The 23,878-nt window shown below is 52.7% G+C and overlaps 1 protein-coding gene across 8 annotated transcripts in view; it reads right to left on the bottom strand.

Annotated features, from left to right (window-relative positions):
• The window catches only part of Sptan1 (spectrin alpha, non-erythrocytic 1), a 59,050-nt gene that overhangs the window by 11,784 nt on the left and 23,388 nt on the right, over positions 1 to 23,878 (bottom strand). For 3 of the 8 annotated variants that reach the window (XM_033759038.1, XM_033759032.1, XM_010627318.3), the window contains exons 11-40: positions 23,201 to 23,338; positions 22,117 to 22,227; positions 21,526 to 21,603; positions 21,242 to 21,397; positions 20,821 to 21,025; positions 20,259 to 20,440; positions 19,724 to 19,967; positions 19,457 to 19,579; positions 18,540 to 18,757; positions 17,456 to 17,548; positions 17,022 to 17,156; positions 15,962 to 16,110; positions 14,493 to 14,552; positions 13,262 to 13,460; positions 12,515 to 12,619; positions 12,164 to 12,187; positions 11,491 to 11,526; positions 9,839 to 9,886; positions 9,068 to 9,159; positions 8,711 to 8,855; positions 8,446 to 8,627; positions 5,831 to 5,930; positions 5,517 to 5,714; positions 5,291 to 5,437; positions 4,535 to 4,638; positions 4,242 to 4,404; positions 3,895 to 3,909; positions 1,671 to 1,802; positions 1,383 to 1,520; positions 595 to 699 (exon numbers count right to left, since the gene is read on the bottom strand). In XM_033759038.1, coding sequence (XP_033614929.1) covers positions 595 to 699; positions 1,383 to 1,520; positions 1,671 to 1,802; positions 3,895 to 3,909; positions 4,242 to 4,404; positions 4,535 to 4,638; positions 5,291 to 5,437; positions 5,517 to 5,714; positions 5,831 to 5,930; positions 8,446 to 8,627; positions 8,711 to 8,855; positions 9,068 to 9,159; positions 9,839 to 9,886; positions 11,491 to 11,526; positions 12,164 to 12,187; positions 12,515 to 12,619; positions 13,262 to 13,460; positions 14,493 to 14,552; positions 15,962 to 16,110; positions 17,022 to 17,156; positions 17,456 to 17,548; positions 18,540 to 18,757; positions 19,457 to 19,579; positions 19,724 to 19,967; positions 20,259 to 20,440; positions 20,821 to 21,025; positions 21,242 to 21,397; positions 21,526 to 21,603; positions 22,117 to 22,227; positions 23,201 to 23,338 — 3,825 coding nt within the window. The remainder of the gene's footprint in view (positions 1 to 594; positions 700 to 1,382; positions 1,521 to 1,670; positions 1,803 to 3,894; positions 3,910 to 4,241; positions 4,405 to 4,534; positions 4,639 to 5,290; positions 5,438 to 5,516; positions 5,715 to 5,830; positions 5,931 to 8,445; positions 8,628 to 8,710; positions 8,856 to 9,067; positions 9,160 to 9,838; positions 9,887 to 11,490; positions 11,527 to 12,163; positions 12,188 to 12,514; positions 12,620 to 13,261; positions 13,461 to 14,492; positions 14,553 to 15,961; positions 16,111 to 17,021; positions 17,157 to 17,455; positions 17,549 to 18,539; positions 18,758 to 19,456; positions 19,580 to 19,723; positions 19,968 to 20,258; positions 20,441 to 20,820; positions 21,026 to 21,241; positions 21,398 to 21,525; positions 21,604 to 22,116; positions 22,228 to 23,200; positions 23,339 to 23,878) is intronic. The other 5 variants (XM_033759033.1, XM_033759035.1, XM_033759034.1 and 2 more) reach the window with 3 other exon arrangements.

The raw sequence follows: 23,878 nt of genomic DNA, 5'->3' as shown, positions 1-23,878 counted from the left end.
TTTTTTTTTTTTTTTTTTTTTTTTTCTGAAACAGGGTCTTGCTATGTGGTTTAAACTGGTCTTGAACTCATAGCGATCCTCCTGCCTCAGCCTCCTGAATGCCGGGACTATAGGCCTGCACCACCACGCCTGGCTTAAACCAGAATCTTATGGTATATAACCTTTTAGATGTCTTTTGGAGATTTAACTTTGTTTCCCCCGAGATACTAGGGATTGAAGCCAGGGGTGCTTTACTACTGAGCTTTATCCCAGCTCTTGCTATTTTTTAAGACAAAGTCTTAACTAAATTGCCCAGCCTGGCCTTTAATTTGTGATTTTCCTGCCTTAGCCTCCCAAGTAGCTGAAATGTACTGGTGTACCACTATGTCCAACTTAAAATTTAACTTAAAGTTTGTGAGATGGACATGGTGGCCCATGCCTGTGATTCTGGGTTAGGAGGCTGAGGCAGGAGGACTGCTGCCAAGCTTGAGGCCAGGCTGGTCCACACAGTGAGACTGTCTCAAAAATTTAAAAAACAACGAAAGGAAAGGATTTCCTGACGATGGCAGGCCCTGGCCGCGTGCACCTTGTGCCGCCCACCCACGCCCTGCACACCTCGTGGGCCGAGATGTCTGCCTCCAGCAGCTGATGCTTCTTCAGCAGGTTGTTCACAGAGGCCAGATCTTTGCCGTAGTCTTCGGATGCCAGAAGAGCTTCCACCTGGCAGTGCACACACAAAGGAAGGCTCTGGCGCACACGTGGTGCTCTGGAAAGCGCAGCTGCCCGGCTGTGCGTCCTCCTCCGCCAGGCCATTAACTTGGGGCCAGGCGCGAGGACCCTCGGCCTCCACGGCCTCCACACTTGACAGTGAGGGGAGCACGGTTTGTGCAGAGATTAACACAGAGCTGTTCCTGGCAGCGAGGCTCTACCCCTAAGTGGGGACGACCCGAGTGTCCCAAATGATGGACAAACCTCACGATGGTGCTCTGATGAAGAATTTTTAGTGACTTGGGGTAGTGCTCCCAATATGCGCTAACAAAAAATCACACTGCGAGCTGGGCTATGAGAAACAGACCTCTGCAAGTACTCAGAATGCGCTTGCAAGGACCTACGGACTGGAAAACAACACTGTGAGACGTTAATGGTGGTCTCTAGGAAATCTGTTTCTTTGTATTCTCTGTGCTTTACCAGCTTCCTCCACAGAGACAGGGTCCCCAGTGCCCCCTCCCCGCCAGCCAGACCCCACCTTCCATGCCCTCCCTAGGAAAGGGGTGAGCCCAGCAGTCTAAGATTCTGGGAACAGCTATTGGGCACTTCCTGCTCATGGTCGGCACTGCCAACCCTCCTCATCACCCTAACTGCTTGGGAAGTCCTGGCGGTGGGCAGAGGAGCCCCGACAGTACCTCAGAGAGCCAGAAGTCAAAGTCCTTGATGCCAGTGTTGAAGTTCTGCTGCTTGTTGGCCTCTTTCAGCTTCTGGCTCTTCTCAGCGGACTTCTGCACCAGGAACTGCCACTGGTCTGCAAGGGCGGCCAGGCGGGCCTGGGGAGAAGGGGCGGTCAGGATGGGAAGGAGCCTCCCCTCAAGCCCCAGAACTGGAAACACCCAAGGAGCTGCTCCCAACGTCCCGCGGCTCCCAGCGCCTCATGCTCTCAGGAGTGCCCGGCATGGCAGGCAGGCGCCCGGGCGCACCTTCACGGCGTCCTCGCTGCCAGCGCAGGCGCCGCGATCGATGAGGGAGTTGCCCATGTCGATGACCCCGCGGATGCGGTCGGCGTTGGCGTGCAGCTCGGCTTCGAAGGCCTGGTGTTTCTGGTGCTTGCTCTGAAAACACCAAGCGCACCCGTCAGAGCAGCTCGCTTTCAGCAGCAGGGCTCTCGGCAGTGGAGGAAAAGGCAAAGAACTAGGCCAAGGGCTGACGTGTTCTCTAGCAGGCATCCCAGACTGCATGGGTGATACGGGGGGGATCGACCAGCAGGGGCCAGGGTCAGAGGAGGAGGAAGTGGTCTGTCCGGCTCACAAGGGGGACTGAAAGGTAGTTCTGAACCCCTACAATTACAGACTTCCTAACATTTTGTGGGAAGGTGGCAATGGTCTTTCAATTTTTTTCCTTTTTTTCAGGAGTGGGGATTGAACTTAGGGAGTACCGAACTACATCCCCAGCCCTTTTTATTCTACTTTAAAAATTGCAAGATAGGCTCTTGCTTATTACCCAGGCTGGCCTTGAACTTGCCATCCTCCTTCCTCAGCCTCCAGAGCAGCTCGGATTACAAGTGGGAGTCACCACACATGGCTTAACTTCCGTTTTCATTCTACTCTGTATGGCAACTTCACCCACCGTGGCTTTGTCCATACTGGACAGAAATTTCATGTTTTGTTCTTTTGAGAAAGGGTCTTACTCTGTAGTTCAGGCAGGCCTTGAACTTCTGGAAAACTTCTTGCCTGAGCCTCCTGAGTGCTGAGATAATAGACGTGTAACTCTATGCCCAGCCTGGAGAGAAATTCTTAACAAATAATACACATGGGGTGATCTCACCATCAAAGGCAGTGATCTACAGCCGCTATTGACCTTGGCTTTGTTGGTTTCTCATCTGGTAGCTGCCGTGAATCAAAACCCAGGTCTGATGGTAGGTGGGAATTTACTTTGCTAGGAAAAGAGGACTAGGGAGTTGGATAAAATTCTAAAGACATTGCCGGGTGGCACACACCTATAATCCCAGCACTCGGGAGGCTGAGGCAGGAGGATCGCTGTGAGTTCAAGACCAGCCTGGGCTGCACAGTGAGTTCCAGGGCAGTCTCAATTACAGAATGAGACCCGTCCCCCCCCCGTCTCAAAAAACCAAAACAACAACAACAACAAAAAAGAAAAATAGAAGATGCTGAAACACTACAAGAAACAACTGCAAGAAGATGGCAGCGGAGGCAGAGTTCTGGGAAAATACCTGGCGGGGTGAGAAACACAGGGTCTCGGAAGAGTGTTACTGGGGGGAAACCGAAAAGAGAAAGCTGTGTAAGCTAGGGAGGGAAGAATTCTGCATCAGATGTTTCATCACAGAGGCAGCAATTATCAGAGGCTGGGGCAGCAATGTGATGCGCCCCTGTCGCGTACTCCAGCCCTGTCTAAAACACAAGGACAGTAGGGGCCTCACCCACGCCCCCTACAGAAGTCCACTCTCCTGTGTCTTGCTCTGACCGTGCTTTGCTTCAAAGCTCACTTACTCTACCGCTTCGTTCTGCCACCCACATGCAACTTCTGAGCTCGGTGTGATGGAGATATCCCCTCTCTTTCCCTGCTGGGCAACGCCTGCTCTTGTCCTTTTCTTTTTGAGACAGGGTCTCACTATGTAGCTGAGGCTGGCCATGAGTGTGTAGCGATCCTCCTGCTTCAGACTCCCAAGAGCTGGGAATACAGGAGTTTGCCACCATGCCCGACTCCAATGTCTGCTCTCATCTTCACCTCTAACTCCCGCTCCTCTCCCAGTGGAAGAGGCTGGGCCTCTCTACCGCTGTCCAGCTGTTCCCCCAATGGCCAGCACCTCTGGGTGTGCACCAGACTCATACCAGGCCAGACTGCTCTGCCTGGGCCACCTCACCACGAGCAGTACTGAAGACTGCAGAGAAAGGCCGACTGTTTCATTTCCAAAAGAAGCGTCCCTTGACAGAAAACAGGCAACTACTGCCCCCTAAATCAAACACCATACAGAACTCGGCTACATGAAGGGGTGAGGGCTGCAGGCTGATTACAACAGAGAAAGCCACATCCCACAGGGACACTGGATGGAGGGTGATGGGGATTAGAAATGCAGGGATGGACGGAGACACCAGCGGGCCATGTGTGACCACAGCGATAGCACTCTACGGAGGGAACACAGTACCGGAGCTCATGGATCTACTCTTAGAAACATAAAGAACTTACCAGCAGCTTGGAAAGCTACAAAAACAGATTAAAAGAACAAGAGTTCAGTGCACTGATGTGAACACGCAAACTGCTATCAAACAGTCCCAACCTGCCATCATACTCTCCCGGGAAGCTCAGCGCTGGGACCCTTAACAGGAAGGGGGTTCCACCCGCTCTCTCCGCAGAGGCGGCTTCAGCAGAGACAGCGAGAAAGGCAGCTTTCCAGCTGCTCTGACCACTGAAACACTTTCCCCTGGCTTCACCATAGCGGCCAGATTATGCCTCAGGTCCGCCCCCTTTAAAGATGCTTAACGGCCTCTGCTCGGCAGCACAGCGCCAGGACCCGCCCCACCCCACCCGCGCACCTGGATGTTGGTGGGGTCCTTGTAGGACTCGTCACTCGCAGTCTGCAGCTTTTCACTGATCCAAGCCTCGATCTCATCCACGTCCCGGCTGAACTGCTGCAGGGTCTGGGACTCTCCAAGCTTTGATCTTTTCTCAATCATCTGAGCTTTTAGGCGTCGCCACCTGAGTGAAGCCACGAGAGCAAACGCGAATGTCGCTCACTGTGGAGGAGGAAGCCAGGAGCCAGAGCAGGCCGGGCTCTCACGCCAGGCACGTGTCCTCTCCGAGCTGCTGTCAGTGCCCGGAGACCCACCTGTCCAAGACCTCATTGCGCCGGCTGGCGATGTCCCCTTTGGCATAGTGGCCGGCCGTGATGAGCTGATCGGCAAAGGCCTGCAGGGCAGCGATCTTCTCCTCCTGGGGGCAGACAAAGGCCGGAGGTCAAGGTGGCCGGCGAGGGCCTTCTGAGACCGCCGGTCTTCAGAACAGAGTGGTTATTTTGGGTGACAGGGAACTGGCTGGTGACAGGATCAGAATACAGTGACACTTTAGAAGCAAGAGTGTAAAAAGCCAAAAGAAAGCTTGATTTTAATCATTACTAGAGTAGAGTTTAACTCAGGAAGACTCCAGGTCACGCTGGGGTGGGCAGGTGCTAGAACACTTCTAAGCGTCAGGCAAAAAATTAGGCTTCATGACAGGAAAAGATGATCAGATTTTCAACAAAATGGTTTCTACATCGGAGTTGTATATTCTTTTTATTATTCTTGTAACTCCCTTATCCCAAATTCACCCATTCTTAAAACCAATATAATTTTTCTTGTGATATAATTTACATTTAACTTCACAAATACCAGAATTATTTAAAGTTTTGAAGCGTTGTTTTTGGGGGGGGGTGGAATTGAACACGGGGCCACAGGCCCCTAACACCAACTGCTAAAGCTCCGTAGCTGAGAAAAGCCAAGTCAGAAAGCACCTTTTATTCTGACTTTTAAGAGATGAAAGGAGAATTAGCCAACAAGTAGTTGTCAATCAGGAAAAATCCACTCGGGCTCCACGGCACGGGCCCTACCTGGACGTTGATAGCTTTGTCGAAGTCCTCATGCTTCTTGATAAGGGCCTCCACGCTGTCCAGCGAGTCTCCCTTGTCCTCGGTGTGCAGGAAAGCCTCCCGCGCGGCCATCCAGCTCTCGGCTTGCTCACAGTCCCGATGGAACAGCTGCAGGGGCCCAGAGGTCGGTGAGGAGGTGGCGGCGGGGCCTTGGGCAAGGACTTGCGGGGTCCGTGAGCACACACACCTGCAGCTCCAGGCACTGATCCAGCATCATTCTGCGCTGAGCCCAGGCCTTCTCCAGGTCTGCGCGCTCCTGATCGAGGATGTCAAGTTTCTCCTTGATCTCGGGGCTGGCATAGTGCCCATGAGCCAACAGCTGCTGCCCAAACTGCTCAAATGCCTGGAAAGTGCCAGCTCTGGCATCAATTTCCGTCCGGTGCTCCTGCCAAGAGGTGGGAATGGATTAGGTAACTGGCAGAAGATGCGCGTGCTAGTGTTAACCTCTGGCTCACAACAAAGGCCGGCGGGCGAGGGTTCTCCGCAGGCAGGTCCACCCACCTGGTGCCGCTCCAGCAGCGCCTCGGCTCCGGTGACATCCTTGGCCAGCTCGTCTGAGGACACCAGCCCCCGGATTCCATTGATCCAAGACATGAGGTCCCTGGAAACCAGACACGCAGAGGAACAGCCATTACACTATCTGGCAAGCAGGCATCTGCCTTGGAAAATGAAACTACCTTACTCTTGCCTCGGAAGGTTCTTTTGGGTGAACCTAATCACCTATCAACAGGGCTGGGCCTTTGTGCACAGGGATCCAGAGTCTCTGGTTCTTGGGAGATACGTTAAGCGGGAGGGAGGCAGGATTTCCTTGGAGCAAAAGGAACAGCTTCATAACTAAGGTCTTTCATCTTACAGAACAGCAGTTTTTTTTTTTTTTTAAATCCCTGGCCCGAAAACAGCAATTTCTTTTTTTGTTTGTTTGTTTGATTCATTTTTTTGGTACTGGGGATCAAACTCAGGACCTTGCGCTTTCAAGGCAGGTGGCAGAACCACTGAGCTAAATCCCCAGCCCAGAACAGCAATTTCTAATCCATAAAACACCCGTGTTTAAATTTCTGATGGCTTCAAATGAAAGTCTTCATGAGGTCTAAGCTTGGAAGCTCTAGGCCTGTGCACAAGTTTATCGCTAGCTTTTCACGAAGGTACTGACAGGTGGCTGTGCAGTGAGTGTGTAAGACCCATACAGTGCATGATTTGTTCCAAAGGAAGGGGAAATGCAGGGACAGAAAGAAGATGAAGGGCGACCAGGGCTGTGAGAAGAGGAGCTGGGGAGTGGTCGGCGAAGGAGTCGGGGGTGTGACCTCCACAGAGAGGAAAAGTCGCAGAACTGCAGAGGTGGTGGCTGCGTAACACAGGGATAGCACTAAGTGCGATGAATCACACTTTAAAATGGTTAACTAAAAAGCCAAGCGATGTGGAACATGTCTGCAATCCCGGCACTCTGGGAGAATGAAGCAGCATGATTGCATGTTTGAGCCCAGCCTGGGCAATTCAGTGACTTTGTGGGATCCTGTCTCAAAATACAGGAGTACTACTAGCCATAAAGAATGGGAAGCTAGGAGCCAGGCATGGTGGCGCACACCTGTCATCCCAGCACTCGGGAGGCTGAGGCAGGAGGATCGCTGTGAGTTCGAGAGCAGCCTGGGCTACACAGTGAGTTCCAGGTCAGTCTCAACTACATGGTGAGACCCTGTCTCAAAAAACCATAAAAAAAAAAAAAAAGAACGGGAAGCTAGAGGGCTGGGGATTTAGCCCAGGGGTTCCACTGCCTGCCTCGCAAGCGCAAGATCCCAAGTTCAATCCCCAGTATCCAAAAAACAGAATGGGAAACTACAGACATTTACAGCTACATGGCCAATATACATTAAGGCCATACTCTTAACTCTCACACATACTGCATGGTGTGAAGGACAAAGTGGAGATAAGGATCACAATGTGTAATAGAAGGGGAAGCGGGAGGGGCAGAGGAAAGGACACAGGGAAAGGAAAAACAGGAGAAAAGGAAAACATGGAAACAAAGTCTTTGTAAACAGGAAGGGGTGGAGGGGTTGGAGGGCAGGGGAATGGGGAAAAAAAGAACCAAAATACATCATGTAAAGATCATGTAAAGGTTCAAACCCAAAGGTAAATGTCCACATAGTGTATACATAAAATGTACCAATGAACTTAATGAAACAAAACACATGTAAGAGGCCTGGGGATGTGGCGCAGGCCAAAGTCCCTGGTTGCTATCCCCCTCCTGTGGGCGGGGGCGGTTTAACTAGATCTGTTAGTGACCTTCACTTCACAGAGAGGAGAAACACCAGAACCAGGAAATGACATCACCTGCGCGGCCTGGGCGCGGAGGGCCCCACCTGCCTCCTCCGTCTAGCAGGGAACAAGCCCGGGAACGCACACGTACAGGAGCGGGCGGCTGGGCGTCGCGTGTTGTGAAACGCTGCGGCCACTACACACGGGCGCTGCACAAGACCCCCGGCCTGGCCACACGGAGCACGCCAGCGCCGCGGAAGACAAGAGCGGGCCAGGGACACAGACGAGGCCACCGGAGGTGCTGGCAGTTTGTGACTGGGTTCCGAATCCAGCACTGCCCGCGGGCAAACTACGCACTGGAGGGCGGGAAACCGAAAACAGACTTGAACACTACTCTGGCGTAGGCTTCCTGGCATGGGAACGGATAGGAGATGCACGCGTGCGTGCAGAGGAGGGCGCCTCGGGGCTGCAATCTACTCGCCACACTCAAAAACAAAAGGCCCAGAGGAAACGAGACCCTGGCAAAGCCGAATGGTGACAGATGACAGCGTCACAGCTGCTCCTCGTTTCTTACAGCTTCTCTGTGGCCTTAAAACTTCCAAATCAAAAAGCTGATGGAAAACAAAGTCATCTACAGTAAGTGGAAAATATGTCTAAAGAAAACATAGAATTCCATTTCACCAGGGAAGGCGAAGGCGTGCGCGAGTGGGGGAGGGCGCACATGCTCAGGGACGTAGGTTTATCGCGGACGTCTGGCCTTCAGTGGCTTGATTCTGCTGTAGGAGCCGGATTACTTTCATAGGAAATGACCACCAACCACTAAGAAGGCTCTGGGCTCCAGAGCTCTGAGCAACACATCTGCCTACCGGAAATCACTAAGAAAGCGCTGCAGGTCATGGGAGTCGCCCAGCTTGGCCTTGCGCTGGTCAGCGCGTTTGCCCAGGCTGGTCCAGGCCTGGTTTAACTCGGTGCACTTCTCCTTAAGGTCCTCTGCAGCCTCAGGGTGGGACTGGATCAGGCGCTGGGCTGTGTCCCCGAGGGAGTTCACCTACGGAGAGGACGTGGTGAGAACACAGCTGAGGGAACCGACTCCACAGAACAGAAGGCTGTTCCGCCCCAGGCACCACTCACCTTGTCCCCCAGCGCTGCAAGGTCCCGCTCAAAGCCCTCGTGCTTGCGCTGCAGGGCCTGGACACTGGCCAGATCGTGGCCATAGTTGTCTGTGTTGAGAGCCTGATTCTTCTCTTCAATCCACTCTTTCGTCTCATCTGCGTCTCTGTGGGCGACACACACGTGCAGGTTAACGACTCCTGAGCACATGTGCCTTGCTTCCAGGACAGACACAGGGCAAGTCCCGTTAGCTGGCACACTGAGAAGTGCTTCTCCAGCAGCCACTGTGTGAGCTGGAGTCCTGTCAGCAAGCCCAGGGTGTCAGTGCGGGTGACAATCCCCCTTTCTCCCACCCCAGCCCGGCACTGGGCCCCTCACCTGTGAAACCTCTGTACTTCGTGGGCGCTGCCCAGGAGCTGGCTCCGCTCCTCGGCCAGCTGCTGCAGGGACCGCCAGCGCTCATTCAGCTCCTGCGGGAGGACCGCACAGTGTCAGCCTAGGCCCTCCTCGGTCACAGCCACAGCCAGGCCTTGAGAGGGTGGCTGACCGGGACAGGAGTGCGAAGGCGTACAGGACTTTACATTTCCAACGTTTGAGCTGAGGAAATTAGCATCCAACGGCAGCAAAGTTCCAGAAAGTCTAAACCAGCCACGTCTGGTGACTTGAACAACCCCAACGCCTGGCCTAGGAATCCCCCTCAGAAGCAGAGGAGCCACAGCTAACTAACTCATCTTTGCTCTCATGGACAAACACCAAACCTCCTGCTCCAACTCATGCCCAGTGCTTCCTCGATCAGTGCAGCACACCAGAAAGGCACTGGCTGCTCTCCTGCCCTGCTGAGAACCTGAGGTCAGGCCTGCAGCACCATTAAGGATCTGACTAGGAGGGGCTGGGGATTTAGCTCTACGTCTGCCTTGCAGCTCAAGGTCCTGAGTGTGATCCCCAGTACCGAGCCCCCCCACAAAAAGAACCTGAGTGGGAAAGACGGACCGGACCACCCACAGTCCTGAGAGGGCTGCTTGGGGAGGACTGCCTGAGACCTGGAGAGTCACCTGGCTGACCGGAACAAGAGACCCACTGACGACAGGATTTAGAAAAGCAGTGAGGAAAAGCAGGGGAAGCCAAAGACGCTGGTCAACTGGTCCTCACCTTGATAGAATTGAAGGTGGCCACGGTGTGAACCATCAGACGAGCAGACTGTAGGGAGGAGAGCAGAGAGAAAGCCGATCAAGCGGCTGCCAGACGAGGGACAGAGATCTGAGCTGCACTCACCAGTCACTCAGCAGCACTCACTCCGAGCAGGGGCACTGACACAGTGTCACTCCCCGGGAGGCCGGAGGAAACCCAAAGGGAACACTCGGACCCAGCTCTGACGGGGGGTGGAGACTGGGAAGAACTACAATTCCAACGGCTCATCTGTTTAAACTGTGCGGTGCCCTACAGTTCCTGGGATACCCTAACAATCCACGTGTGACACAGCCACAGGGCCACTGTGCCCTTTAACAGTGCTCTCCCCACAAAGGCAATAAACAGTCTATTAGTTTTCATTTTAATTTTGTTTTTTTGAAACAGGATCTCACTATGCAGTCCAGGCTGGCCTCAAACTTGCAGAGATCCTCCTGCTTCAGCCTCCTGAATGCTGGAATTACAGGCCTATGCCCAGCCCACTAGCTTTCTTCTCAGCAACGTAGAAAATTCTAGAAACCTCAGAGCCCATGCCATTCCCGTGAAAGAAAGCCCACGTGGCCCATAATTCGCCAAGTGTGATGCCCTGATGGGGAGGGTGGCTTCAGCACAGGGGAGAGAATGTTGTCAGCGTCCCTACCAGGACAGTCCGTCTGTCCACCCCTCCTCCAAAGGAGCAGGTATGGACACCCGTGGAGGTGTCTAACATGCGTTGATGGTGACAGGAAAAGCCGAAGCAGGGAAGTAGCCAGTGTCCGTTTAAGTCACCAACCATCCGAGTTTGCTATCTGAGCAAAGTCACAATTGGCCAGGGGCTGGGAGTTAGCTCAGTGGCACTGCACCTGCCTCACAAGGGTGAGGTCCTGAGTTTGATCCCTGGTACCAAAAAAACCAACCCAAACAAAAAAAGACTGGCCACCATACCTGTTTGTGAAACAGACATCAGACATCTACTCTCTAACTCGCCTATAGCTTAAGTGACTTATTTCCAAGAGCTGTGTCAAGAAGGAAGGTACCAGACTGGAGGCCGAGCCCTGCACTCTTAGTACAGCACATGCACCTACCTCCTGCCCATCCCCACCTCTGCCGCACGGCCTCCCTTGGGGCTGCGTCTGCTCTGTGAAACACTGACCTCATCTGCACAGCCCGAGAAACGTGCATGCGCTGGCTAACCTGCTCCTCCCTTCACGCCTCTGGATTCAAAATCTTCTAGAAAGCCTTTCTCAGGCCACAGGCGGAAGAGGGGCGGCCCATGGATGGGAGGCTGACCTTCCTTCCCTCCTACAGTCGTTTCATGTTTACACCATCTCCATGGATTGCCATCCTATGGGTGGCCGTGCCCAGCGACATGGTACCCTGGGACCTGCACGCTGCTGGAGACAAGGTCCGCCCAGGCCGAGCACTTGCATGTGAGTGCTGTGAGCCTGTGTCTCACACATCGTACTCCCAGAGCTAAGGGGATCTAAGTCCCAGGTCGGAAAGAAGCTAGCCCGAGGGAGTCCAGAGATGACAGAAGGTTCAAGCTGAAGACTCAGAAAAGGGCACAGCAGGAAAGGACAGCAAAGAATGTACACTGCTGCAAAACCCTTGGAAACCAACTTGCAAGGGAGCCTTACCTTCCACGGGGAGGCGGTCTTGGAATCCGCTTCATCCTGTCGGAAGGAGAGGAGTTTAGGGGGAAGACGAGGGAGCCCGGAGCCACCCGCACCGACCCTGCTTGTGACTGGTGCTAATGCTTCCTAGGGTGCACAGATAAATGAGCACAGGCAGCACAGTCCACCTGTGGCTCAGAGATGCCCACGGACTAGCAAAAAGCCCAAGGCTGGGTGAGGAAATTTATGCGAACAAACAGAAAAATTCCAAAGTTTTTAAGCCAGTAGGAGAAATGGAAATATGAGGAAATTTAATAAGAAAATAACCAATTTTTCTTATGTCAACAGGATTCTTTGAAAGTGGCAATAACGCTAAATGACAGCTGTGATAAAGTTTTATATGCCTGGTGAGAGAATGTTTTTGGTATTCGGGAGAATAGCAAATAGAAATCAACGTCCACAACTATTTTTCCCCCAGTGGCACCGGAAATCAAACTCAAGACCTTGTACTGGCAAGGAAGGTATGATGCCACTGAGCTAAATCCCCAGCTCCCAGAACTTCACTGCCAGATTTTTCTACAGAAAAGGATCTCTGAGGCTCAGAACAGAAACCCTCAGGAAGCAGCTCCTGAATCTTCACTCTCCCCAAATCTAATTGTTTTCCTGTTCAAGTTCCGAAAAGAGCCCTGAGACTTACCCGGGGCATCATGCCATACACCTCCTATAAGGAGAGAGAAAAATCAGTTTCTGTTAGAGGAAACACAGCCCTCTCAGCAAGGGCCAGGCGACACTGAGCGTGCCAGCCCACTGAGAGCAGGACTTCCCGTGTGCATACACAGAACCTTCCGGGCACCGAGGAACTCACACAAGTACCGCTACTTAAGGGCCACACAAACAGTCAGCAAGGAGAACAGAGGAGCCCCTCAGGATGAAGTTGGGGGACGTCAGCCCAAGAAGTCATACTGGCTTGGGGCACACAGAGCCGCAGTTCGTGTTGGAAAGCCCTGCTGTGGGGCGGTGAGGGTCACGGGAGGGAGGAGACACACACCTGCTGCTGCACAGCCTGCACCTCCTCTGCCATCAGACCTTCCGATTCCAGGTCCTCAGCCACCTTGTTAATGTCCTTCAGCCGGGACTCATTGGCCTTCAGATCCTGTAAAAGCAAAGGCACTGAACAGAACGAACCCACAATAGCAAGTCACGGCCACGCAGAGGACGGCAGTGATGGATCCCATACAAGGTTTGAGCCCGTGAAGAGCTGCCCCGCAGGCATCCTGTGGTTTCTCGACTCAACAGGGCTCGAGATCAGGTAACCCCAGCTGCCAATATCAAGGAAGCGAGGGCACGATCAGTCTGGCTCCAATTTGCTTCACTAACTGTAAGTAAAGAACCATCACTCTGATTGAATGTATACTTGTGAGAACATTTTCTGGAGAAGGAAACCATGTTTTAAAAATGTGATGAGGCTTTAAGGATAGCCACTATAGGAGAACGAGGTCCCTGCCATGGGTTCTGCAAACAGGAATGGTCACCCAGTACAAGCTACATCTACACAACGGAGTATTACTCAGAAACGAAAAGGAATGGAGCGCTCTTACACAAGCTAAGTCTTGAAAACACAGTCAATAAAGCAATCATTTAAAAAAAGTCACATGCTATGCGATTGTACCTAAATGGCTGTCCAGAAAAAGAAAACGCAGAGAGAGGTAGACTGACTGTCCGGGGCTGTGGCGGCTGGGAAAAGGCAGGAGAACCAGTCCCTGAGCCAGGTGTGGGCCCGCCGCGGCGCCCTCACCTTCTGGAAGTCGTCGAACTTCTTCTGCAGCACCTCGACCTGCTCCAGGTCCGCGCCCACCTCCTCGCTCGTCAGCGCCGCCTCCTTCTCGTGGATCCACTGCTGCAGCTCACTGGCCTCGCGGAACAGCATGAACTTCTTGCAGCTCTTCTCCAGCATGCCTTTGCGCTTCTCGCCCATTTCCAGCAGCGAGTGGTACCTGCCACGAGCCAAGGCGACAAGGGGCGAGGAAGGCCGTGAGCCACCTGAGGTGCGGACAGAGGCGGCCGCCGGGCGTCTCGGAGCCGGGAGCCGGGAGCGGGCAGGAGTGTGAGGAGCTGCGCCAGGGACAGGGACCAGGACGTCGGGCGGGAGATGAGGCCCCGAGTGCCCAGACGACAGCTGCAGGGCTAAGCGAGCACACGCTGAACTGGCCACAGCCAGGTGGCTGCAGCAGCCAGGAACACGTGTCCCTGGGCCAATTTTGCACTTATGACATCAAGACCACAAATGACTGAAACCAAGCGTTTTAGACAGAAACACAGGGCTGTGCGACTACAGCTGAGACATGAGACGGATCTCTGTAACGCACAGAGGGCTTCTCCTCTTTCATCGTTCTGAGCAGCCCCGCCGGGGGAGGCACATCAAACTTTACAGCTCTCTAGGACGCTGGCATCCTTAGGACTTTTCTAAAATGAGATCACAGTTATTGCAACTTAAGAAGGAAAATCAGATAGAGTACAGAATCTCTGTACCATTTTCTTATCTGGAAGACTCATAAAAACCTAAGAGACGCCGTCCTAGCCCTTGAGTGCTAAAATACAAAAAGCTGAATTCCAACTATCATTAGACACAGAAATGACAAACTTGATAAAAAACTGCAAGTTGAGAACTCTAAGATCACCATTAACTCAGTTTCACGAACAAAGAAAAGCAGAGTCACCAGCAGTCAGAGAACTGTGAGAGCACCTGGCCCCTTCCTACTGAGCAACACTACAGCACCGGCCTCAGGTTTCTGCCCCCGGGGCTGGTCCACCAGAGCCCCGGAGGGAAGCAACACCACAGTATACGCAGCTGCACACGGAAGCCACCAACACAGCCCCCGTCACCACGGATGCGGAAGCACCGAAAGCCACCACATAGACGTGCGTCCCTCCCGCCACACCTCATCGGTCTGGACAGACAAGCGCCTCGGAGAGAAGTGGCAGGGAGGGTGACGGACATGGGCGTCGGCGAGGCTCGGCCTACTCACAGTTCTTCCACCTGTTTCATACGCAGAGATACGCTGCCGGCCTCCTTAGTTACGCGCGTCCTGCACAGAGGGTACAGCAAAAGCATGCAGGGGTTAGTGGGGTTAGTCCACAGGAAGAAGCGGCAGCTCCGACGGGACCAGGACGGTGGACTCTCAGAGTGGGCCAAATGAGGGAGTCACAAAAGCTCTTAGTGTGCAGGCCAGGAGTGAAATCGCAGTAAAGAAACAGCAGGAAAATTAAATGGAAGGGTTAGTTCACCTTTATTTTCCTGACAACCCACTGCACTCAAGGCAGAGTTCCGTGTACTGCAGCACTGTTGGCTTCAAGGAGCAAAACCAGGAGGGAAATGGGCTTGGAAAGCGATTTTACGGATTGCTAATAACCTATTTAACCATGTATTGGGTCACTTTTTTTGCTCTCATGCTTATGACTCAGACTGCTAAGAACAGAAAACCAAATCGCTTGTTCATGTCTCAACAGTAAGAGAATCTGGACCCAGAGAGACGTCTAGTCTTTGTAAGGATCACCAGGGTGAGAAAAGTTCCATTATTCTATAGGCTAGGAGGAGCATCTTTTCCGGGTAAGCCCCAGGCGCCCAAAGCTGACTTCATTATGGAATAAGATGCCCCGAAGGAGGGACATGGGCAACACGAGGCTTGACAGAGCCGGTTTATATAGTATGCTCCAGCCTGGGAACCCAAGGCCACGATACAGAGAGACTCTCTAAGCAGCTGTCCAAAGAGAGCCAGAAGTGAGGGCTGGGAATTCTAAACGTCCAATTTCAAAAGGCATCTTGAACCACAAGACAAAACTTAATGGCAATGACTTGAGAAAAAACAAAAACAAAACCAAAAAAAAAAAAAAAGGAAAAAACAAAAACAAAACCAAAAAAAAAAAAAAGGAAAAAAAAAAAACAAAAAAAAAAAAAGGAAAAAAAAAAAACAAAAAAAAAAAAAGGAAAAAAAAAAAACAAAAAAAAAAAAAGGAAAAAAAAAAAACAAAAAAAAAAAAAGGAAAAAAAAAAAACAAAAAAAAAAAAAGGAAAAAAAAAAAACAAAAAAAAAAAAAGGAAAAAAAAAAAACAAAAAAAAAAAAAGGAAAAAAAAAAAACAAAAAAAAAAAAAGGAAAAAAAAAAAACAAAAAAAAAAAAAGGAAAAAAAAAAAACAAAAAAAAAAAAAGGAAAAAAAAAAAACAAAAAAAAAAAAAGGAAAAAAAAAAAACAAAAAAAAAAAAAGGAAAAAACAAAAACAAAACCAAAAAAAAAAAAAAAGGAAAAAACAAAAACAAAGGTGTCAGGCAAGGATTTGGGCAGACTGAACAGGGAGATGAGGGGGTTAAAAGTGGCTTTGGGAAGCCAAAAGTGGGTGCCTGGCTCCCTCTGGAGCTAAAACCTTGGCCTGCCTGCGACAGAGCGACCCCGAGTGACACCGGACACCGGGCCCTGTGTGTGACAGCGCGCCTCTTACTGGGTGTCGATCTGCTCCTGCCGCAGCGCGATGCTGCCCTGCTCCTCCAGCAGGTTCTCCCGGGACGCCGACTGGGCGGGGTCCAGCTTCTTCACGTAAGCAGCGGGCACGAAACCCTGACGATCATTCACTTCCACTTTCCACCAGTCCTACGGGCACAGGGAGGAAGAGCGGGAGCAGATCACTTCCTGCAAGGCCACGCCACACTGCCATGCACAATGCCAGCCTTCCCGGGCCTCAACGCTGCCAAACTGTGCTGCCCCACATGGCAGAGCCACTCGCCACCTGTGCCTCCCGAATGTCCAGCAAGGTTGAGCCACAGGCAGCAAAACCTCAGTGTGCCGGCCACGGCTCACGTGCCTCGTGGCTAGCAGCTCCATACACAGAAAGTTCTACCACACTGCTCTGGGACAGACGGACCAGTCGGCTTAGGTTTAAAGCAGAACCAGGAGAAAGACATGAATCACAGGTTTCCTTAGAGACTCACCATGAGGTTAAGTAGGTAAGGGAGTAAGGAGGGTCTCAGCAAGGGCCCAGAGCCTCTCTCTGGCCTTAACAAGACAGGGACTAGATCCTGCGGGATCAGTCAGGTGCGAAGCAGAGAATCTTGCACCTCTGTTGGAGGCCACTGTCAAATCAGCATGGGTCAAAGAAGGGCCAAGGAAGCAGGCAGCATTTACTGTGGAAGACAGTGTCTGCGGTGATAGCGCTGCTGTCTCTGGCCGTGCGCCAGGCCAAGGCACAGCTCTATGGTCTATGCCACCAACCCGCAGCTAGGGGCCGGGGACGGAGTGCAGTGGTAGAATACTCGCCTACCATTCGCGAGTATCACACACAAAAATGACAAAGCGACTCCCAAATGACAAAAAACCAAGCAGCCAGGTAGAGGTAGAGGGAGGCTCAGTCAGGAGCGGAGCTACCCCAAGAACGTGGCCTGTGAACTTCCTGCAGAAGCAGCCCAGGGCCTTCCCGGGCGGCAGGAGACTGATGAGGAAGCCCTCTCGGCAGGGCCACCTCGGGGCGCACACAGAAAGGGGCACCGGCGCTTCCCAAGCCTTGCCTTGTTGGTGCTGTTAAGCAGGGTGAGGATGTCCCCTTTCTTCATGGTCACCTCGCGAGGGCTCTTCTCCTGATAGTCATAGAGAGCCAAGACCAGCTCCTTCCCAGTCTCGTCATCCATGGGGGCCACTTGTTGCTAAGAATCCAAAGAGCAAGCAGATAAAGGACACCAGGACGTGCCATCCACAGGGACAGCAGAGTCCCGTCCAACACTGTCACCACGCTCACCGAGCACCCTCACGGGAGCCCCTCCCCAAAGCCAATGGCATCTTACTCAGGCCACTTCGTTTCTGTGAAAAAATCTCACCTCAGACTGACCGTAAACCTGTGTGCTACAGGAACACCGCCATGGCCCTCACAGCGGCAGACGCCGGGTCCAGTGCTGCTCCCCGCCCCCTCTCCCCCAGGGTAAGCTGCCGCTGCGGAAGCGCTCACCCGGCAGGACTGCGCCTGCTCCCGAAGAGCCTGGATGCTGCTGCCATAGGCGCTGAGGTCCGACATCAAAGCTTCGTGTTTCTTCAGCAGAGCCTGGAACCACAACGACAAGTAAGTAACGGTGCAAGGAGCGGCTCTCTCTAAAAGGCCCTGCAGCCACGTAAGGTGTGAACTCCTCCTGCTCTAGAACACTTCCCTCCCTTTTTTGATTCTGAGACAGGATCTCGCTATGTAGCTCAGGCTGGCCTCAAACTCACAGGAGCCCTCCTGCCTCAGCCTCCCAAGTGCAAGGATTACAGGTGTGCACCACCACGCCCGGCTGCCCTCCTCTAGCTGAAAACCAACTCTGTGACTTAGTCTTACATTCACCCTGCTTCTACCTCCTTATGCAGTTTTGAACATCCAAACAAATATGAAAAACAAAACAGCACCACACATGCTGGCGAATTCGCCACTGTCCTGAGAGCGCAGATGTCACCACCAAGGCACAGCCGGCTACACACCGCTCCTTCCCCCTCTAAGCTGCTGCTTCATCTTTTCCCACTCAGACCACTTCAAAGTTTTTATTCTCCGATCTTTTGGAAAAACGTACATAGTCTATGTCAGTACTGAATTCACTCCAGTCTTTAGTAGCAAGGAAAGACATAGGAGCATCAGGTGTGGTGGCGCACACCTGTGACGCCAGCACTTGGAAGGCTGAGGCAGGAGGATTGGGAGTTCAAGGCCAGCCTGGGCTACACAGCGGGCAGGAGAAGGCGAAGGGAAAAGAAGGGGAAAGCGAAAGGAGGTACAGGGACTGCACTGATACCTTTATGAATGAAAAGATTTATTGTTAGAAAAAGACTAGCAAAGAGCACAGATGTGTGTTGGAGCTCGTGTGCACATGTGTAAGTGAGAGCTGGAGCGCGCACGGGCCGCTGTGACTGCACGTGACGGAGAACAGAGAAGAACTGCACACGTGAGCAGTCCAGGGGGCTGACAGGGAGTCTTCCCCTTGAGTTCTGACGGAGTTTCCATATCCAACAGTGAAAACAGACTGCAAGACTGCGCTCACATGCTGCACAGCCCCTCGGCCCGGAGTTACCTCGGCAGAGTCCTCGTCCTTCCCGTAGTCCGTGCTGCCCACGATGGGCTCCTTCTCCCTCATCCACGACTCGGCCTCATTGGCGTCGGCAAAGTACTGCTGGGCCTGCAGCGAATCCTCCAGGTCCTGCCGCCGCTGGGAGGCCTTGGCCTTCAGGGCCTCCCACTTCTGGTTCAGCTCACTGAGCTTGGCTTTCACGTCCTCCGCAGCAAAGTGGCCTGCGGGGAGGGTGGGGGACACCCGCCGAAGTCACAGAAGGCGAAAGGAGGCCTCCGGCGCACAGCGCTCCTTACTACGTTTTAGGCAGCCATGGCCAGCATACCACGTTCCTATCTCAGCTCAGGTTCTAAGCCTTTAACACACAACCTCGTTTCTGCCTCTGCAAGTCATGCCTCATTCTAGACTCTAGGAAGCAGATGTCGCAGATGGCGATGGCAGGATTGTGAGAAATAACAAAACCATGCACTGGGGTAGAGGTACAGCCTGTAACACCGGCACTGCAGAAGTGGAGGCAGGAGGGACTGCAAGTTTGACAGTTTAAGGCCAGCCTGAACTACACAAGGAGACCCTGTCTCAACCAAAAAGAAAAACAAAACAAGAAAGAATAAAACCAACAGCACTGCTGTGGTCCTTAGTGACAGACTTCGAGTGCAGGTGGCCTTTCTCAAGCCTTTATCCACTTGAGCTCAACCCGGCCTCACAACTCATCGGGAGAAGGTGTGGCATCGCCACCCTCACCCCTTATAGGTCAGGAACGGAGGTCAGCAAGGGTCCGACCTGGTCACGGTCTTCCGGTCAGGCGGGAATGGCTATGGGGCTGTACCTCCGCTCAGGCTGCTCTGATCTATGCCCTTCCCCAGTGGAGGGGAGACAGGGAACGCACAGACACACCACGCTCGCCGAGGACAGTCACCCACCTTCCTCCACCATGGTGTTCCCCTTCTGGGTCACTGCTTTGATGCGGGGTTCATGTCCGGCAATTTCTGCTTGTAAAGCTTGGTGTTTCTTTAGCAGATTCTGGACTCCAATTAAATCCTTGCCTGAAAGCAGAAAGCACTCCCTCATCCTCCAGCCCCAAAGAGAAGTGGCAGCACCCACTGTCACTCCCAGGAGCCACCAGGGCGTCGGTGCAGATGCCCGTGACCTGGAATCTGACGCACAGCCCGTCTGGCGGAGGCCCTCACCTCTGTTGGTAGATGCCGCGATGGGCTCCTTCTCTCGGATCCACGTTTCCTCGTCCTCCACGTCACGGAAGAGCTGCTGCAGACGCAGAGAATCTGCCAGCTTCTGCTTCCGGGCAACCATGGGTTCCTTGAGGGCCTCGTAGCGAGCCACCAGCGCCTCCTGCTTCTTCTTGATGTTTTCAGCATCGAAGTGGCCAGCGTCCTGGAACTGGCGGGCCTGAATGGTGATGCCATCGATCCGATCCTGGGCACGAAAGAGGACAAAGCCTTGGATGCCAGTGTGGAGTGCCAAGGCTGACTTACTACTGTGTGGGTTTTTTTCTCATTAGAAGAAAAACAGGATGCTTCTCCCATCCCGGAGGTTCTCCTCCTACCATCCCCTTCCCTCCCTCGAGGTTCCAGGAGAGCTCTGAGGGACAGAATTCCACTTGTGTAACAGCAGAGCTCCCGGGACAGCGGCCCATTCTGCCCCCAGGCCCTAGTCGCGCCACTCTTTCCTCCCACTCGCGCAGTGCTGGGCCTGGTGCCCACGCACCTGGTGAGCAGCCACATCTGCCTCCAGCAGGGCATGCTTCTTCTGCAGGTTCTGGACGTTGGTAAGGTCTTTGCCGTAATCATCGGAAGCCAAGTGACCCTCCACTTCATACAGCCACAATTCAATGTCCTCCACGTTGCGATTAAACTGCTGTTGCTGGTTCGCTTCACGAAGCTTGATTCCTGCCCCAGAAGGTAAGTTTGATTTTCTATTGGTGGAGGGCTACGGGTCAGACTGGAACGTCTGTGTCCCTGTTACCACCACAGGGTGCACACAGCCTCCGCTCTACTTCTGCAGATGAACGGGAAGTTGCCTGGAAAGCGCTCCAGCCCCATGGGCTCAGGGCCTCACAACACTAGTGTTCGGCGATGAGCTGTGACTCACTCCTTTCCAGCCCCTCACCAGCCAGCACATTTGCTCACACTCGCCAAACCGATAAAGCGTGAGAAACCCAGCCAGGTAACCCTAGACGCCCAAAGTCATCGCCGCCTTCCCGGGGGTGGATGTCCCTTAACACTAATGCAGGAGGGAGCCTTTAGTTCATCCAACACCCGTCACCTACCTTTCAGTTCTGTGGCCTCTAGCAGCTTCTTCCACAAGCTGATGACCTCATTCATCCGGGCGGCTACTTCGTCCTTGGCATAGTGGTTGACATCGATGAGTTTCTGCCCAGCCTTCTCCAGGGCATCGATGCGGCTCTGGTTTGCAGAGAGCTCAGCCTCGAAAGCCTGATGCTTCTGTACTTTTCCTTGCAGATTGGATGGGTCCTGCCATGAAAACGAACAGAGGGTTCTATGGAGAACCTACGTTTGTGAGGTACTTTGCATCCCTTCAGACTGAGGTCTTACAGGGCGTGCATAAAACACGCAGGTCCTATAAGATAAGCAGTTTGTGAGGCTCGTCTCTTCCTTCAGCTACAGTGAATGACACCAGGGTTTGGTCTACTGCTCAGAAACCACACAGCAAGGCCAACAGTGTCTCACCTTATAAGCCTCATCCGTGGCAGTTTTCATCTTCTCGTTGACCCAACTCTTGAGCTCATCAGAATCACGGAAAAACTGCTGCAAGTGGAAGGAGTCGGCCAGCTGGGCCCGGCGATGCATGGCTCGCTCATGAAGGGCGTTGCGGCGACTCAGCAGCTGGAAGAGAGGGATTCCGGTGGCTCTCCAGTTCTTACCTCTCCCCAAAACTGTCCAGCTCTAGGGACAACTGCCTTGGTAAGGACCCCACACAGCCAGGAAAGGGCACAGAGAAGCAGGGTGCTTACAGCATCTCGGCGCGTGGCCACATCTTCCATCGCATAGTGGTTGTTCTGGATTAGCTTGGTTGCAAACTCATCCAATGCCTGGGAAGGAGGAAGGTGGTCACATGAACATGGTTCCCTGCCTGGGCGCTCAAACAGGACACGAGACACCCCAAGCCTAAAAACCGCAAGGTTCACACCCAGAAGTGGTAATGGCCACGTCTTCCTGCTACTTGTCACATTCTGCTGCATGTATTAGAATAAGACCGTGCCTGCTCCATTCAAGACCTGAGACTCAAGTAATAGCACAAGGTCCTGACTAGCTTGGGACACAGATCAGCAGCCTTCCAATTCTTGCTCCCAAGGTGTTTGCACAGGAAGGGTACATGCACATTCATTCTGAACTAGTTTAAGTGAAAGCTACTTCTCTGTTCTGCAGTTTCCTTCAAGTACGCAATTTCACAACATAAAGGTCCCCAAAAGACGGCCTGCCATGGCCAGGGATCTGAGCACTTCCAGGAAGGGCTGCACAGAGCTCCCCCTTACACTGCTCAGGAATCTTTCCGGAAAGAAGGGGTGCTTATTCGAGGGTTCTGAAGACGAGAAAGGTCTTACTGTAATCTTTTCCTCCTGGGCACTGAGGGATTTCTCAAAGTCCTCGTGTTTCTTGAGAAGCGCTTCCACACTGTCCAAGGAATCGCCCAAGTCCTCATTCAGCAGGAACGCCTTGTGAAGAAAACAAACAGTCTTCAGAGTCATCCTAGTCTCCAACCCTCTACAACTTCAAAGCCACAATGCAGAACAAAGGAAAGAGATTCTCTGGCTGCTGAACTGAGATTTCTCCTGGAAAGTCTCAAGTCCTTTCACATTCACTTAAAATCAATCCAGCAGCATCAAGAAATCCTTGTTCAGAGACCCTTTAAAGCGACAAGGCGGAATTTACCCAGCCCAGCTACAAGACAGAAACGCTGACAGGGCGGGGCGTCCTCCTACAGCATGCTGGGCTCTCTCTCGGTGTGGTCTCCAAGCTCAGCACCCTGCTTTTACTGGCATGGGGGCAAGAGGCGGCGGGTAAGGCTCAGAGCCCACCCACATACCCATGGCGGTAGGTGCCGGCAGGTCATGAGCGGCAAATTTCCTTTTGCACTGGGGAAGACCCAGGTTTGAGCCCTACAGCCCCTGTGAGCACTGCTCCTGCTACCATCCAGTTGTCTAATATTTTCAGAATCAGGAACGATGATGCCATTAAAAAAAAAAAAATCCTGTTCCACATTCTGCTGCTTTTTTGGCAGGGCTAGGGACTGAACCCAGGACCTTGTGCTCTACCACTGAGCTATGCCCTATTCCCTTTTGTTTTTGAGACAGGGTCTCGCTAAGTTACCCAGGCTGGGCTTGAACTTGTGATCCTCCTGCCACAGCAGATGGGACTACAAAAATGTACCACAACAGCTGGCTCTCCAACTTTTTTCAAATAGCTTTTGCTTCTTCTCTTAGATTTAAATTACAAATAATGATAAAAAAAAAATCTAAGGAAAATTCTGTAAATGTACATCTCACTAATCTAAAAAACTTGGACCTTCTCTGCTGTGCCGGGAGGGACCATGGCAGAGGACTGGAAGCTGCTCGGTCCCAGCCATCCGCGCTCTGGGGCTGACGAAATGACACTGATTTCCCTGGCTGACAAGGCCGGCGCCGTTACCTCCTGTTTGCTCATCCAGTTGTCCACCTGCTCCGTGTCTCGGTAGAAGAGCTGCAGGTCCATGCACTGCTCATACTGCTGCCTGCGCAGCTCCCACAGCTCCAGAAGGGCAGCTCGCTCCTCCGAGAGGATGGTCAGCTTGGGAAAGAGGATGCAACGTCAGCCTCCTGCACTCAGGCCGGACACAGGGCCGCCTGGGGAGCCCAGATCTCACGCGAGCCTTGGTTGACCTTTCTGATTTGCAAGAGGACGAACTGCATGCACTTGTGTGAGTCTCCACGCAGGAGATACATAAATGCCTCGGTGCATACATTAACCCTAGGTGGGACAGCCCTGTCCTGGTAGCACCATATAATTACAAATGGCTTCTGCTAGGTTGGTAAGCAGAAGAAAAAGGGCTCTATGAACAGCAGGCTGTCTGAGCGGAGGAGGGACTCTCAACTGAGAAATGCCATTGGGCAGGCTCTCCACAGAATCTCTCAAGTACGTTATGAGTGTCCCAGACTCATTTTACAGAAATTTGTTTTATCTCTGCTCCAACTACTAAAACAGAAGTAGCTTTCTGCAAATTCCCTTTTTAGTTAGGAAATGTCACCTATGTCCCAAATTAAAAAACAAAAACCTGTCTTTGGATGAGTCAGCGTGTGTGTGTGTGTGTGTGTGTGTGTGTGTGTGTGT

This window comes from Fukomys damarensis, unplaced genomic scaffold (assembly GCF_012274545.1).
Source record: "Fukomys damarensis isolate Sample0158 unplaced genomic scaffold, DMR_v1.0_HiC HiC_scaffold_36, whole genome shotgun sequence".
NCBI lineage: Eukaryota > Metazoa > Chordata > Mammalia > Rodentia > Bathyergidae > Fukomys > Fukomys damarensis.
The sequence above is the reverse complement of the archived record's forward strand: the minus strand, read 5'-3'. Positions and strand labels throughout refer to the sequence as shown.